The sequence below is a fragment of the Falco peregrinus genome, chromosome Z (genome assembly GCF_023634155.1).
Source record: "Falco peregrinus isolate bFalPer1 chromosome Z, bFalPer1.pri, whole genome shotgun sequence".
Classification (NCBI taxonomy): domain Eukaryota; kingdom Metazoa; phylum Chordata; class Aves; order Falconiformes; family Falconidae; genus Falco; species Falco peregrinus.
The window spans coordinates 40,742,667-40,756,785 of NC_073739.1; the positions used below are offsets into that span (position 1 = coordinate 40,742,667).

General features: G+C 40.5%; 1 protein-coding gene across 10 annotated transcripts in view; it reads right to left on the reverse strand.

Annotated features, from left to right (window-relative positions):
• The window catches only part of AOPEP (aminopeptidase O (putative)), a 206,513-nt gene that overhangs the window by 169,348 nt on the left and 23,046 nt on the right, over positions 1-14,119 (reverse strand). For all 10 annotated transcript variants that reach the window (XR_008744745.1, XM_055790627.1, XM_055790626.1 and 7 more), the window contains 2 exons: positions 8,414-8,580; positions 692-848 (listed from right to left, as the gene is read on the reverse strand). Coding sequence is in view for 9 of the 10 variants with exons in the window: in XM_055790627.1 (XP_055646602.1) it covers positions 692-848; positions 8,414-8,580 (324 nt within the window). In the remaining variant the exon portion in view is untranslated. The remainder of the gene's footprint in view (positions 1-691; positions 849-8,413; positions 8,581-14,119) is intronic.

Below are 14,119 nucleotides of genomic sequence, written 5' to 3' on the forward strand. Positions count from 1 at the left end.
TGCAGGCCTATACACAGTATTGTTCAGTTCATCTATCACTCTATAATCATTTAAACTCAATAAGCAGGTTTGACTAGATTGGAAGGAGGAATAGATCTATCCAAAATAATTACATTGCTGTTGGTTTGGTGAGACAGCTAAGTAGCCACTGCACATGCTAGACAACAGGGTATTTTTTTAATTGAAAAGAATCATTGGTCCAACTTTATTTTATGGGACCACTGCAACAGGTCTTTCATCTAGCCAGTCAGTACACATCGCCCCAGGCAAACCACTGTACAGGCCAGCTCTAACTCTGGGATGGGACTGGACAGGAATCCATCAGGTATCCAGAATGGACCAAGTCTGGTAACATGAAAGATCTTACAGCCAGGCATTGTAAGAAACAAGGGAGGACCTGGTATTGCTGCAGCAGAGCATCAAGAGACACAAAATGTAGGATGCAAATCCAGAGGATACTGGGATTTATTAACCCTGTTGCTCACTAAGCAGTTTGTTTTCACGTAAAAAGAACCACACCCTTATCCATGAAATAATGCCTTTGGAATCATTTCCCTGTCAAGATTTTTCTGTTCAGATTGTAAAGTTCTTTTTTGATTCATGTACTAATATGACTCATTATCACATTCCACAGAATAAATGAAAACGCTATCCATATATCTCATTTTTCAACAATATTCTAAATACCAACCTGAAATCAGCTTGTGAAGATGGCAAGGAAAACTCAATGTTTGACTGGATAGCAGCTGTGAAGGACTGCTGTTTAACCTCCTGCCAACATCCCACGGCAATAGTGAAGGTGGATGCTGGCATTGGCATAGTCACATAGTAGTACCAGCTCAAGATACCTGTAAATAAAAGGAACATTCATACAGACTGAGTCACAGCACACATTCAGTACTTGACATTTTTATGTACTTGAGATTTTGGGCCAAACCTCCTAAGCTTACTTCCTGCTTCTTGTTGAAGTATGAAAAATAATTTTACAGAGATGCATAAGAGCAGTCATATGTAACCACTATGGATGTAGTACTGTTTACTTACACCTGAGACTTTCCTCTGTCTGCTGATGTCTTTATCTATAAATAAATCATCTGTAAGCGGGATGTTATTCATGCAGCTTAACATGACTGTACTGTTACTGCCCAAAAATTGCATCAGATGTAAAATCTAGTAGCACCTTTAGATACACACTCACAAAAAAAATATCAAAATTTAACTCTTTCAACCCTGGATCAACCACCTCATGGTTTTGTTTTGACTGTATAATCTCATACAGAACAAAATCTTTTCTTTGTGTTCTGGACAGTACCAAACTGATAGGCAAGTTCTAACAAACAACACTAGTGCTTGTGAATTGGACCAGCCAATCTGAGATATATGATGTGCCAACCAGGCAAAGAAAAATCAAAGCTTAGAATCACATGGGTTATTGCCTAAATCAATGATTTGGTCATGATAATCCAGAAGCTGCCTAAACAAGATTAGGGAGTCAACAGAACATAAAAAGGTGATAAATCTTATCATTATAGGAACACAGTGCTGGAAGACAAGGAGTACAGTATAGGATGGCTATAACTATGAAACATTTGGCAAACTGGAGGATGTTTTAGGACAGCATACCCATCATTAATCTAAATGTTGCTTAGCTTTTCCGTCTGTCCCTTTAAAAAAGGTATAGCTTAAGGGTCACGTTCAAGTACTGATTTATGGTCACAAGTACAGTTACTACATCATACTAATAGGTTAATTACTCTTGGAAAGAGCCTATCATGAGTTACAACCTGCTGAATCATGTGCAAATAGCTGTAGCTGTGGCAACTGTGGAAACATACAAACTTCAGTTATTTTAAGAGAACATTAATACTTGGGTTTTTGCAATAGTATTCTGACCAGACCTGTGGAACTCTATCAAAAGGGGGGAAAAAAATGAAGAAAAAAAGTCCAGTGGAGGCCACAAGGCATAGAGGAAAGGAAATAAGCAACCAGCAAAGCATCTCTGGGTTTCCTACCTTAATGATTACAGAAGGTCAAGCTGTCCAAAGGAAGGACTTTTTGCTTAGTCTCAATAAATTTTCTACTTACTACTAGTATAACAAACAATACTGTTTGTGAAGTCTTGCAAGAGGTAGATAAAGCCTCTGCCTTTCACATGCACTAGCAACTACTTAGAGTCCCTCACCCCATTCCACTTTTGGCAACATTCACCACTACTAGCAAAAACCTTTTGTCTGTATTGTTAGGTGAATATATATTACTCCTGTAATTTTCCTGACCTCCTGTCAATACGTGAGCAAAAGCAACATAATTGCTCCAAACACAATAGGAAAAAGAATGATAGCTCTTTTGTGAAATCCCCCCCTCCACCCTTTTTTTTATCAACTTAGCAAAGCTACAAATGAGCCAAGGCAAGCAAATGCCACCTTGGAGAGAAAGAGGTCACCCAGGACAGCAACAGTTTATTACTCTGACATACCAAACTCCTGATACAGAGAGTTGCATCAGTACATAAGCTGTGCTAGAAGCCCAGGCCTGCACACACTGTAGGTAACAGCAGCTTTACCATTGACTTAAATGCGTACAAAAGAAGGCCCAGAAACAGTCTACAATACTGGACTCTGTGTAGCATCTGTTACATACAAAGCATTACAAAATGCTCCATGCAGCTATGTTAATGGTAAAACCTTCAGAGTTAAATAACAGCAGAGGAAGAGTGAAAATTTGAGGAATTGTAATGGAAACGGAAAACCAGTAATGTGTTTTTAACTGAGTTCTGAAACTTGCAGGGAAGTCAAAAGGCAGTGACAGAAAACTGTTCCAGGCAGCAGGAGGTGTAAAGAAGGCTCTCACAACAGTGCGGAGACTGAAACGAAAAGGTGCTGGCGTGTGCTATGCAGAGGCAGCAGAGAGGGTTACAGTGAGAAACAAATTTAGCAAGACAGGCTACAGCAAGCAAGACCATAGAGTTTTTTTAAAAAACAACTGTAATTTGAACAGAATGTCAAAATGACTGGGGAATCAGTTTAGTACTCCAGAGAGAACAGCATGTACTGCATTCAGAAGTTCACATGAATTAGCAACGAAGATATTCAGATCTGGAGCAAACCTGGCAAATGGGTGAAGGTACCAAAGACAGAGAAAGCTATGGGGTTTTGGTACGTGTTTTCAGATTTCTCTAAATTAGGATTTTCTGAAGAAAAGAAAAGCAACTAGCATACAGATCCTTGTCTTCTTTTCAAGCCCCTGGAATTCTGCAGGCATTACAGAAACCATGCAAACTGGATATTCACAGAAGATCCAAGACTTATACTGTCTTTACACACCTAATTGAGGCTCAATCCATTTCCTGCAGGGCTTTTAGACACCTTCTGCATTCATACTCTAGAACTGTGTAAGATAACTACGTATTTATACTACAGTTGTTTTGTCTTGAACAACTGAAATCACATGCACTGGCATGACAAATGAGCCCTCTCTACAGTGCATTCACTGACTGGTGGATGGTATTTATGTTGGCAATACTTCCCTACAGCAAGCACCCTGAACTAGCTGGAGAGTCTAACCACACTTATCTTCTGTCTTCTCGCTACAGGTAATAACTGTGCTTTTCTCCCGTAACTTCACTGCCGCTCTTTAACTTCCTTCAGATCAGTGGGCTTTGTTTTGTTTTCCTTCATCACCCCTCAGATCCACCCTAGGGAACAGTTTGGGATCACAAGCTCCAACTCTGCTCCCCTGTTCTCCCCCCTTCCCCTGGCTTCCCTCTGCCTTCCCGTGGCTACCTTGGAGACAGCACCACCTCTAGGGTAAGAGAAAACCGTGCAGCTCAAACGGGGAGACGGCTTGCTTCATCAAAACCACCCAGCATTCTGTACCACAAAAACAGTTTCACACTAAGCAAGGGCACCTTGGGAAGGCTAAGATACTAGGATGGGGTTAGTCCGTGGGAAACATAGAGGAAGAGCACTCTAGTCCTTTTATTTGTAGTGCTTATACCCTGTCCTTACAACCAGACTGGATTAAGAGCAACTCGATTCCTACGGGTAACTATTTTAGGCAATTCTAGTACTTGCAAAACATTTTCTCTGCTTATAATTTTGAAAATAATTACTCAAAAAAAATCAGCTCTGCAAAGCAAATCTGCTATGTTGTAACCGCACAAACCATGCAACAACAATCACCTATTCTATCAGGTGTAACTGGAAAACTTCCTGTGCAAAATTTGGGAATAAATTTAACAAGGGTAGGAAATTATAATCTTTTTATAATTGTGCAAAAGAACAATTTAAAGGCCATTTATTTCCTCTACTTGAAATAATAGTGATGAGCAATGTAATTACTTCCTACAATTTTTAATGCATTCAGCTACCTTTGAAACCATTAAAATTGTTTGAATCCTGTGGAGTGCATTATAACTGAATAAACACCTGAGAGTCAGTATCTGTTAATGCCATATGCAAGAACATTAAGAGTATTTTCACTTATTAGTAAATTTTCCCTCAAACAGTTTGCACTAACACAAACATAAACACCACATAATACAGATGGCGGCCATGATCCACTAAAGCCCACAAAACTCAGCTACCTCTATGGGAAAAGAGAGAGTGTCCCACGCAGCATTTGATAGACAAATAACTAGTGCTAATACATAGAACTACGGCTAAATGAGTAGTTATGCCAAAATTACTGCTTGGCTGGAGCACTGGATTAAGAGCCCTCCAGCCTTCTGAAACTCTTTGTAACTGTAGAAATCTTTGATCTTATCTGAAAGCCAGAATTTCCCACACAGCACCCTCGCATGCATGCCAAGAGCATTAGTCCAACACTGCCTCACAGGCATGAGCCTGTGATGTGCTGTAGTTTCTGATACATGCTGGAGATCAATCAACACAAGTACTGGACTCTTCCGTTTTGCGTTGTGAAAAGTTAGAGGAGCACAAAGAAAAGCAGCTGTTGGTGGTGGTAACTACAGAGCAGTAGCAGTGGCTTCTCCAGCACCATTATTTGCTCTCAATAACAAAATACACCTTCTTGCTGAAATCAGAGATGGCATAGAGTAACTGCACAAAAAGCAAGCCAGTTGATTTCACATTTGATGGCTGAATATCTACTTATTGAATATTAATCAAAACAAATGTAAAGGTGTTTGTGACTAAATTTGCACTTTTATGTGTTACAATAATATGCTGAAGGAGAGTGCAACTGGTAAGTGCTGAAAAATAAACTCAATGGCTAAATGGATTACATTACACACACACAGTGCTCACTATAAAGCTTTCTCCCCCAGAGCATTGTCAATTGCATTTTTCTGATATTTTTTTCTTCTCTAAGTGCTCTGTACAGAATGCATCATATTTTAAAGCACTTTTAGGTCATACTTTAATACTTGAATTGTACTTGAGTAAGTGACATATCAATATTTCCAAACAAATGTGGCCTCACTTCATTTCAAATGACAGGATGAGCCATAGTTTTGTAGGTGGCAGAATGCAAAACCAGCATATACGGGAGGAAGCACACTATTACCAAAACCTGCAAATACAAGTGACAAATGAGGAATCTATACATGTGAGTACACCTAGTCTGGAAGTGCACTGGATCATGCATCTAGAGATGTACATCTGTGAAGCAGAAAGCAAAACTCTTTTTAAAAGCTTGAAGGTATGTATCATCCTTGCTTGCTGTTCTCTTATTGTCTGCCTTGCACTCTTACTATAAATATGACTTCTAAAGGAAAAAATATTCAGCTAACTTGTAATTCTATTCAGAATAAATTAATTCACAACTTGCCAAAATACTTATTCTTTCTGAGAAACCATTTTAAAATTATTTTTTGGTGTTTTGCCTGTTATGTACAGTTTTATAAACACGCAGCACAACGGCATACTGTATGTAAATGATTTGGCAAAGAAAAGGTATTTTAAGTTAAATCACCCTAAAAGACTTTTAGGTATGTTTTGTAAATGTAAAGACAAAATTTTAAGTTGGATAGATTTCATACATCCTTCATAACTGCCTAACAATAAGAACTATGTGGGCCAGGTTATTATAACACTAACAGACCATTTTTAACTTTTTAACTCTTAAAAGTCCTATTAACTGAACTAATGAATTTATATTCCTAAATTCATTAAGAATTTATTCAAGGCTTCAGATTAGCACTTGAGCCTTGGGTTTATTTGTTTTTTAAAACATTCCTTACAATATTGCTTCTTTCCTTCCTTTCCTTTCTGTTTTGTAAATACTTACAATTCCACAAAGGTATCTAACGCTTCTTTGTCATTTCCAGTTGTATATAAGCACCAAGATAACAAGGGTCTCATCCATGATTGAGTCTTTGAGAGCTACTGGAGCACAATGCCTACCTACTACCTTTAAAGAAACGCAGCAACCCTTCCACGATGACATCAAAATTACCATAATGTTATGTACTGCATAGATCTGTAACCAGAACCTTCCATGCTCTTGGAAATTCCATCTTGAAGAGAGGCAGAAGGAAAACTGTAAGGACAGAAGTGCAGTAGGTGCTCCTGCTGCTTCTCTTCAGTTAAGTTCAGCACAAAACTTTTCCCATTGTCACACCGTTCCTAAAGAAGCCAGCTTTAATGCTACATTTGGTTGTTCCCAGTTCAGTTTTCACTCAGCGCTTCATTAGCGGAGTGAAGCTAAAATGAGTCATTTCCTCCCTACTGGTCTTCCCATGAACGACTTCTTAAGAATATTTCTTGCTTTCACAGAGTTCTTAGGAAAGGAAATACACTGTGTTAGTTTTTGGAAAATTAAAAAAATAAACCAAACAACCCAAAACACCCAATCAAAGAAAGCTCTAAGCTGACACATGAATTACCAACATAAACTGACCCACTGCAACGACTACAAGGATTTAAACAAAAGCCCCTTCTGTTCCCCACAGGGTGACAAGTCTGACTTTGGGTGACTAAGCTCCAGTGCCATCACTGACAATATGGTACCCTGATACAATTCTCAGCACTCCATCAACAGGACTTTAAAAATGGTTTTCCCCACAACTAGTTTTTTTTTTATTTTATTTTATTCAAGTATAAAATTTTAATGGCTTTTTTAAACTAGAATGACAAAACATATGAGGAAGTAATTATTTCACAATATAGCCTTTTCAACTAGCTAATTGGTCTAACAGAGTATCAGTTTTAACTGACCTATGCCAATTCATACTGCCCAAATTTTATCCCAAGGTTTCTCTTTCTATAAAGTCACATAAGCATCCTTCTTCCTCTTAATATTTCAGACATAGCCACCACTGAGGCAGAAACAGGCAACAACTCGTTAGCAAGATTAAGTGTGGATTAAAGTAATTCAACAATGATGGCTGAGCTGGTTTCCTTGCCTGCAGTCAAGAGCATCATTGCTTTCTTGACACCAAGACAGTATTACAGTCCAAGTGAGGAGCTGAGCAGCTCACCATGTCAGTTTTCCATGTTTCAACTGAAGAGACAAGGCTTGAAACAGGCTTCACATATGGCCAGAAATAACCAGACAATTCCATGCAAATAGATTAACTGATCCATTCTGAAATCAAGATGACTTCCATTCTTTTTTTTGCTGAAGAATAAAGCTGTCTTTCTAAAGGGGAACAGAAGGTTACTTTTTTTTCTGGAAACACATAATTCTAACCTTTTCCTATATGCTACTTTTCATCAGAACTGCTTACACTAGAAAATACTGTCCCTGTTTGAACAGGCTATCTCTAAACTAATGGGCACAAGACATACTTTTTGTTATGTGTAAAACTGCCTTAAAAACAACTTCTCTGGGCAGACAGAAGTTTAGACAATAAATTATAACTCACACAGAAGAAAAACGCTTGCTTGCTTATTGTTGCACAAGCTGTGATCTACCAATGCCAAAAAACCACCGCCGAAGACCAGATTTTCAGGGCACTGACCTGATATTCTTCATCTATTCCATATATTTCAGGAAACAGATATGACACAATGACCAGTACTAATCATTGATGTGCTGAGGTACACTTGGACTGGAGAACTAAAACTGAAAGTTAATTATCCACCAAGGCCTGAAGCTGTCAAGAACCTGGTAAGGTACATTATCTATGAAATGTTCAACTTTAGAATGATGAAAACAAAGCATATTTATGACAAGTAAAGTCTAGGTCTGGAGAAAGTAAAAGGAATAAAAACACAGAAAAAAGTAAGTAGAAGTAACATAGTGAAATGTAGATGCTTTGAACTGTTGGTAAGTTATCCTGAGGCCTTGAGCAGGTAACCTTTCCACAGGGTGACATGGAGACTACAGATTGACATGTAAGTGCTTTTAAGGTTAGGAACTTCATTCTTTCAAAAATCATATATTTACTAAGCTATATTTCTAATTATAAAATTATTACAAATAACTTTCTAGAGAAAATATATTTCACCTTCTCGAAGCTGGACTGGTTCTGCTGAGTTTTCACCGCTCATTAACACAACAAAGCCTGCAGCTGCTCGGACTGAGGCTTGCCATGTCGACAAGGCAACTGGTGGTTCCTGGCATGGGAAAAGGGCTCTGTTGTTTATCGGCGATCCCACCGTATAAACACATGGCCTAGATGGAAGGAAAAAGAGTTGAAGTTGAGAGTTAGAATAAGAATGACTGAATTAAGTTTTCTGTAACAAAATTCAAACGTCCTGTTGTGCTGAGGGTTTGGGGTTTTTTAATGTCATCTATGTAGGTTTCAAACCTGTATGACCCGAACCAATCAACGTACAATCTAAGTCATCTAAAAGAGGATGAAGAAAAGATTAACACAATATTTTTTGCATAAACTAGGAAACTTTCTAGTCGCCACTCTTTCCCCTCTCATGCTTCTACATGAACCTTCCAGCTTCATACAGTAGCATTCAGATGAACCCATAAAGCCAAAGAAGGTTTCCAAATGTCTTCTGACCATGCCATTGCAGGACTCAGCAGCTTAGCCACAGCAGGCAAAGTAACAATGTTTTTCATTAACTCCTAGCAAGCTATTGCTGGTGCACAGATGTAATAATTCTTGTTTTACTTCTTTTATTGCATTTTGCAGTTTTATCTGAATTCCTAGTACTTGCAAGCACCACCTCTTAGCTTAAAAAAATCTAACTTTGAAAAGTTATATACAAAACACACCAGTCAGCAGGTTTCTCCAGCTAGAGAAAAATCTTGAAAGTATCACTTCACTGAGTTAAAAAACCTATGAAGCCAATATTCTGGGAGCAGAACACATTATTTTGTGACTGCCCGAGTCTAAAAATATTCTGACCAGTATCCTTCATAACTTTGACCAGTATCCTTCATAACTTGAATTCAAAAATCATCAAAACACTGAGAAACAGGAGACAGGGTCATTAGGACAAAACCTACTTTGCAATGGCTAAGACCTGACCGTCTTGCTTACTCCCTCTCCAAACTGCTCCTCCATTCAAATTATTTCTTCCCTAAATCCAACTCGAAACAACACAGAGGTAAAGAATTTGGAGATATGAATAGCCACAGATGAAAAATATTCTGAAGCTATTTTTGTCCTGTTGACAAAAGTGCTATATTTATGCTGCTGGGTCCAGAGCTGTCCATGGCACAATCAAGTTACTGTGGCTTAACTAACGCAGCCCAGCTGATCTCTCAGTAAAACAGGGAGGGAAACTGCACTTCAGGTAGGCCTATTGTTAATGCACACAAACAGAAGAAAAAAAAAATCTGGCTTCACCTGTCGTTTAGCAGAGTAAATAGAGTAGAACATAGATATCTGCAGTGGTGAGAAAGTCAACCAGTTATCTTTTACCCAGTAAAACACAACACACAGCTAAATAAAAAATACCAGCAATCTCTATAAATCATTAATTAGCTTTAATTTCTTTGGAATTTATCTCCTAAAACTGAATCTGTAACCAACTCTGGTATACATAAAATAATTGGGTTTTCTCCCAGAAAAAGAAAGTGCATAGCAGTATGTTTACACAAAAACCTGAAGAGCTTGCTTTTTCACATCCCAGGAGGTTCTGCTTCCTCCTTGTAATGCTAGTCAAGAGATACTGGACATATTCTTTACGCTAAACCAGGGGTCCTCAAACTGTTTAACCAGGGGGCCGGCGTGCGGATGCAGTGGCAGGCAGCCATCTGCAGCTGCTTGGTTGCCCCCCCAACCCCCAGTGGAGGGGGGGTGGGGGGGTCTGTAAATACCGGAGGCCGGATTGAGGACCCTGGGGGGCTGTACTCAGCCCGCGGGCTGTAGTTTGAGGACCCCTGCCCTAAAACATGTGTGCTAGGAGGGCATGGGGAGGAAAGGATGGTCCCTTATTCATGAAAACATTAACAAAATACACAGAATTACAAAAAGTGATCCTAGTAGTTTATAGGAAAGAAAGGAAAGGTAGGGTTAATGACTACTGATATATATACTTTACCAAAGATTTACCATATGTTTGTGAAGGCTATATTGCTGTGTGCCATTGGTAAAACCCAGTCTAAAGAGAAATACAAGGGATTTTAATATCCTGAAGAAATTTTAGAGGAAAATGCCACAATGACTGAGAAAATGGGCTGGCAGAATGTTTCAATGCCGTGTCAAACACAATACAAATATAACATGGAACAGACACTACTGAGAATATTAAATGTCTCACTCTCAGAGAGCACTTTTTACTTAAAAACCATAAAGTGTTTTATAAATAATGTTAATATCATTTTGCAGATGGGCAAAATGAAATGCAGTGGACAGCTCTCCTTAGTGCTAAACTTCAAGCTGCACCTACAGACTTAGTTTCAAGCCTCCCTGTCCAAAAGCATTCCCGCTGGACTAGAAAGCCTCTCATTATGAGAAATAATACATATTACGTAACTTCTTTTCATAAAATATTTTCATGCCAAAATACATACACAGGCAGGTCACAAGTCTCTACAATTAAGGACCAATTAGAAAGGGAGTTAGAAAAGTGGAGAAAGACTGCTCAAGTACCTAATCTTTTCTTCAAAACTAAGCTTCCTTTCCACTCTTCACCTGTTTTAATACCATTTTTGTCTAGGTATACTTATAGCTGCATTATTTCAAACCAAAATGTATTCAAATTTGTCAGTACGCTAAAAAACCAGCAATGAATCATTTCCAAATTTATAACTTTTATGTAACTAGCAGAACAACAATTACATTAGAAACGAAAGGGGGGCCAAGGATAACATCCATCCCTTATTGGATGTGCAGGGAACATGGCCACAAAGGACGGGGAAAAGGCTGAGGTACTTAATGCCTGCTTTGCCTCAGTCTTCAATAGCAAGGCCAGCACCCTCAGGTTACGCAGCCTCCTGAGCTGGAAGATGCGGACAAGGAGCAGAACACGGTCCCCACAGTCCACAAGGAAACGGCCAGTGACCTGCTGCAGCACCTGGACACGCACAAGTCTGTGGAGCTGGCTGGGATCCACCCGAGGGTACCGCGGGAGCTGGCGCAACAGCTCACCAACCTACTCTCCATCATTTATCAACAGTCCGGGCTAACTGGAGAGGCCCCAGCTGACTGGAGATTAGCCAGCGTGACACCCACATACAAGAAGGGCAGGAAGGAGGATCCAGGGAACTACAAGCCTGTCAGCCTGACCTCAGTGCCAGGGAAGGTTGTGCAGGAGATCACCCTCAAAGCCATCATGTGGCATGTACAGGACAAGCAGGGGATCAGGCCCAGCCAGCATGGGTTTATGGAAGGCAGGTCCTGCCTGACTGACCTGATCTCCTTCTATGACAAGATGACCCATGTGGTGGGTGAGGGAAAGGCCGTGGATGCTGCCACCTAGACTTTAGTAAAGCCTTTGGCACCACCTCCCACAGCATTCTGCTGGAGAAACTGGCTGCTCATGGCTTGGACGGGTGTACTCCACGCTGTCTAAAAATCTGGCTGATGGCTGGGTGCAAAGAGTGCTGGTGAGTGGAGCTACATCCAGCTGGCAGCTGGTCACAAGCGGTGTTCCCCAGGGCTCAGTACCGGGGCCAGTTCTGTTTAATATCTTTAGTGACAAGCTGGACAAGGGGATTGAGAGCAAACCTCAGCCAGCACACAGACAACACCAAGTTGGGGGGGAGTGTTGACCTGCTGGAGGGCAGGCAGGCTCTGCAGAGGGATCTGGACAGACTGGACTGATGGGCCAAGGCCAGTTGTATGAGGTTCAACAACGCTCAGTGCCGGGTCCTGCCCTTGGGTCACAGCAGCCCCACACAGCGCTACAGGCTGGGGCAGAGCGGCTGGAAAGGGCCTGGTGGGAAAGGGCCTGGGGGTGCTGGTCCACAGCCGGCTGAGCGTGAGCCAGCAGTGTGCCCAGGTGGCCAAGGCGGCCAGCAGCACCCTGGCTGGTACCAGACACAGTGTGGCCAGCAGGGCCAGGGCAGCGATGGTCCCCCTGTCCTGGGCACTGGTGAGGCCACACCTCGAACGCTGTGTTCAGGTTTGGGCCCCTCGCTGCAAGAGGGACGCTGAGGTGCTGCAACGTGGCCAGAGACCAGCAATGAAGCTGTGAAGGGTCTAGAGAAGACATCCTGTGAGAAGCTGAGGGACCTCAGCCTGTTTAATTTCAAGAGGAGTCTCAGGAGGACCTACTGCTCTCTATAGCTACCAGAAAGGAGGCTGAAGGCAGGAGGGTGTAGGTCCCTTCTCCCAAATAACAAGTGACAGGACAAGAAGAAACATCCATAAGTTATGCCAGAGGAAGTTCAGATTGGATATTAGGAAACATTTCTTCACTGAAATGGTGGTGATGCATTGGAACAGGCTGCTCAGGGAGTGGTGGAATCAGCACCCCTAGACATGTTTGAAAAACACAAAAATATGATGCTTAAGGACATGGTTTAGTGACTTGGACTTGGCAGTCCTGGGTTAATGGTTCGACTTGATCTTCAACCTAAATAATTCTATGATTCTGCATCAGCTTTTAATTTGCTATTTGTACATCCATAGGAAGATCATCTGGAGGCTTGACTGACAGCATGCCATGAACATTGAACAGTCTCCTGTTCTGCTGTAGGGAAGAGCGTTTATAAGGTGAACCCATGAGTTTTGATTCATCATTTCTTCTTTCACTGGAATTTAAATCTGTTTTCTTCTCACCCTGAAATATACCTCCACAGATTTCTTTGCTTCTCATGACAAATCATATTTTACTTTTCTCATTTTTTATACTTCATTTACAGTAATAGTTTCTTCTTACAGCATTGCTAATAATGCAGTGTTATTTTAGGACACCCACTGCAGCTGACAGTTTCCTTTTTTCTGGGTCAGACAGCAAAATTCCAGTATGTAAGAGGACCAGAAACTCAATTCTTACCCTGAACTGGTTGACATTTTTTCACCTCAGCCGGAAAAAGAACTAGTAAATAACAAAGGTACATTAAAGAATAGCAGTGAAAAATAATTAGGTTTAGACTGCTTTGTGTCAATAGATACAAAATTTGCCTTTTTTCTGATTTATCCCTACCATGGCTAGCAAGAAATTTGACAGTTCCTTTTTTCTGTCTATCCCCTCCATCTCTCTTCTTTCACTTCCAGTGTCTTATAAAGTTCAAATCATCTACTTATGTTGTTCATGCCAGCCACAACCTTTGCCACCATAGGTTGGAAAAGATACAGAAACTGAACACAGCAAAAGTAAGATAAGCAGGGAACTCAGACTATTTACCTAATTACTTGTTAAACTAGAAAAACAAGCATTCACAAGATGCAAAATATATCTATGGTAACTCCCAGTGATGAACAACCCAGGCTACTGGAGAAATGAAGCACTAGTTGTAGTATTGTCTGCTTTTGCTCCAAGAGGAGATTCTGGGCTGTCTGTTGTTCAATAACCTCCCAGAGCCAAGGATTCTGAGGAAAATTTGATTCATGCAATCCTAACTCATCAGTGTTCCATATATTTTTATAACAAAACCAGTTCAAACCAGCCTTTAGCAGATCTCCCTCTCCCATATAAGCATAAAATATAATAACATAATTCAACTACTACCTTAAAGCTAATAATAAATGTTCAATTGATACTCTGCTCTCCAAACAGGAATCTGCAGGTTTTCTTTGAGATACCTGCCATCAAACACCTGAATTACCTCTTAAGGCTCAGTCATGTCAACCTGCTTTGCC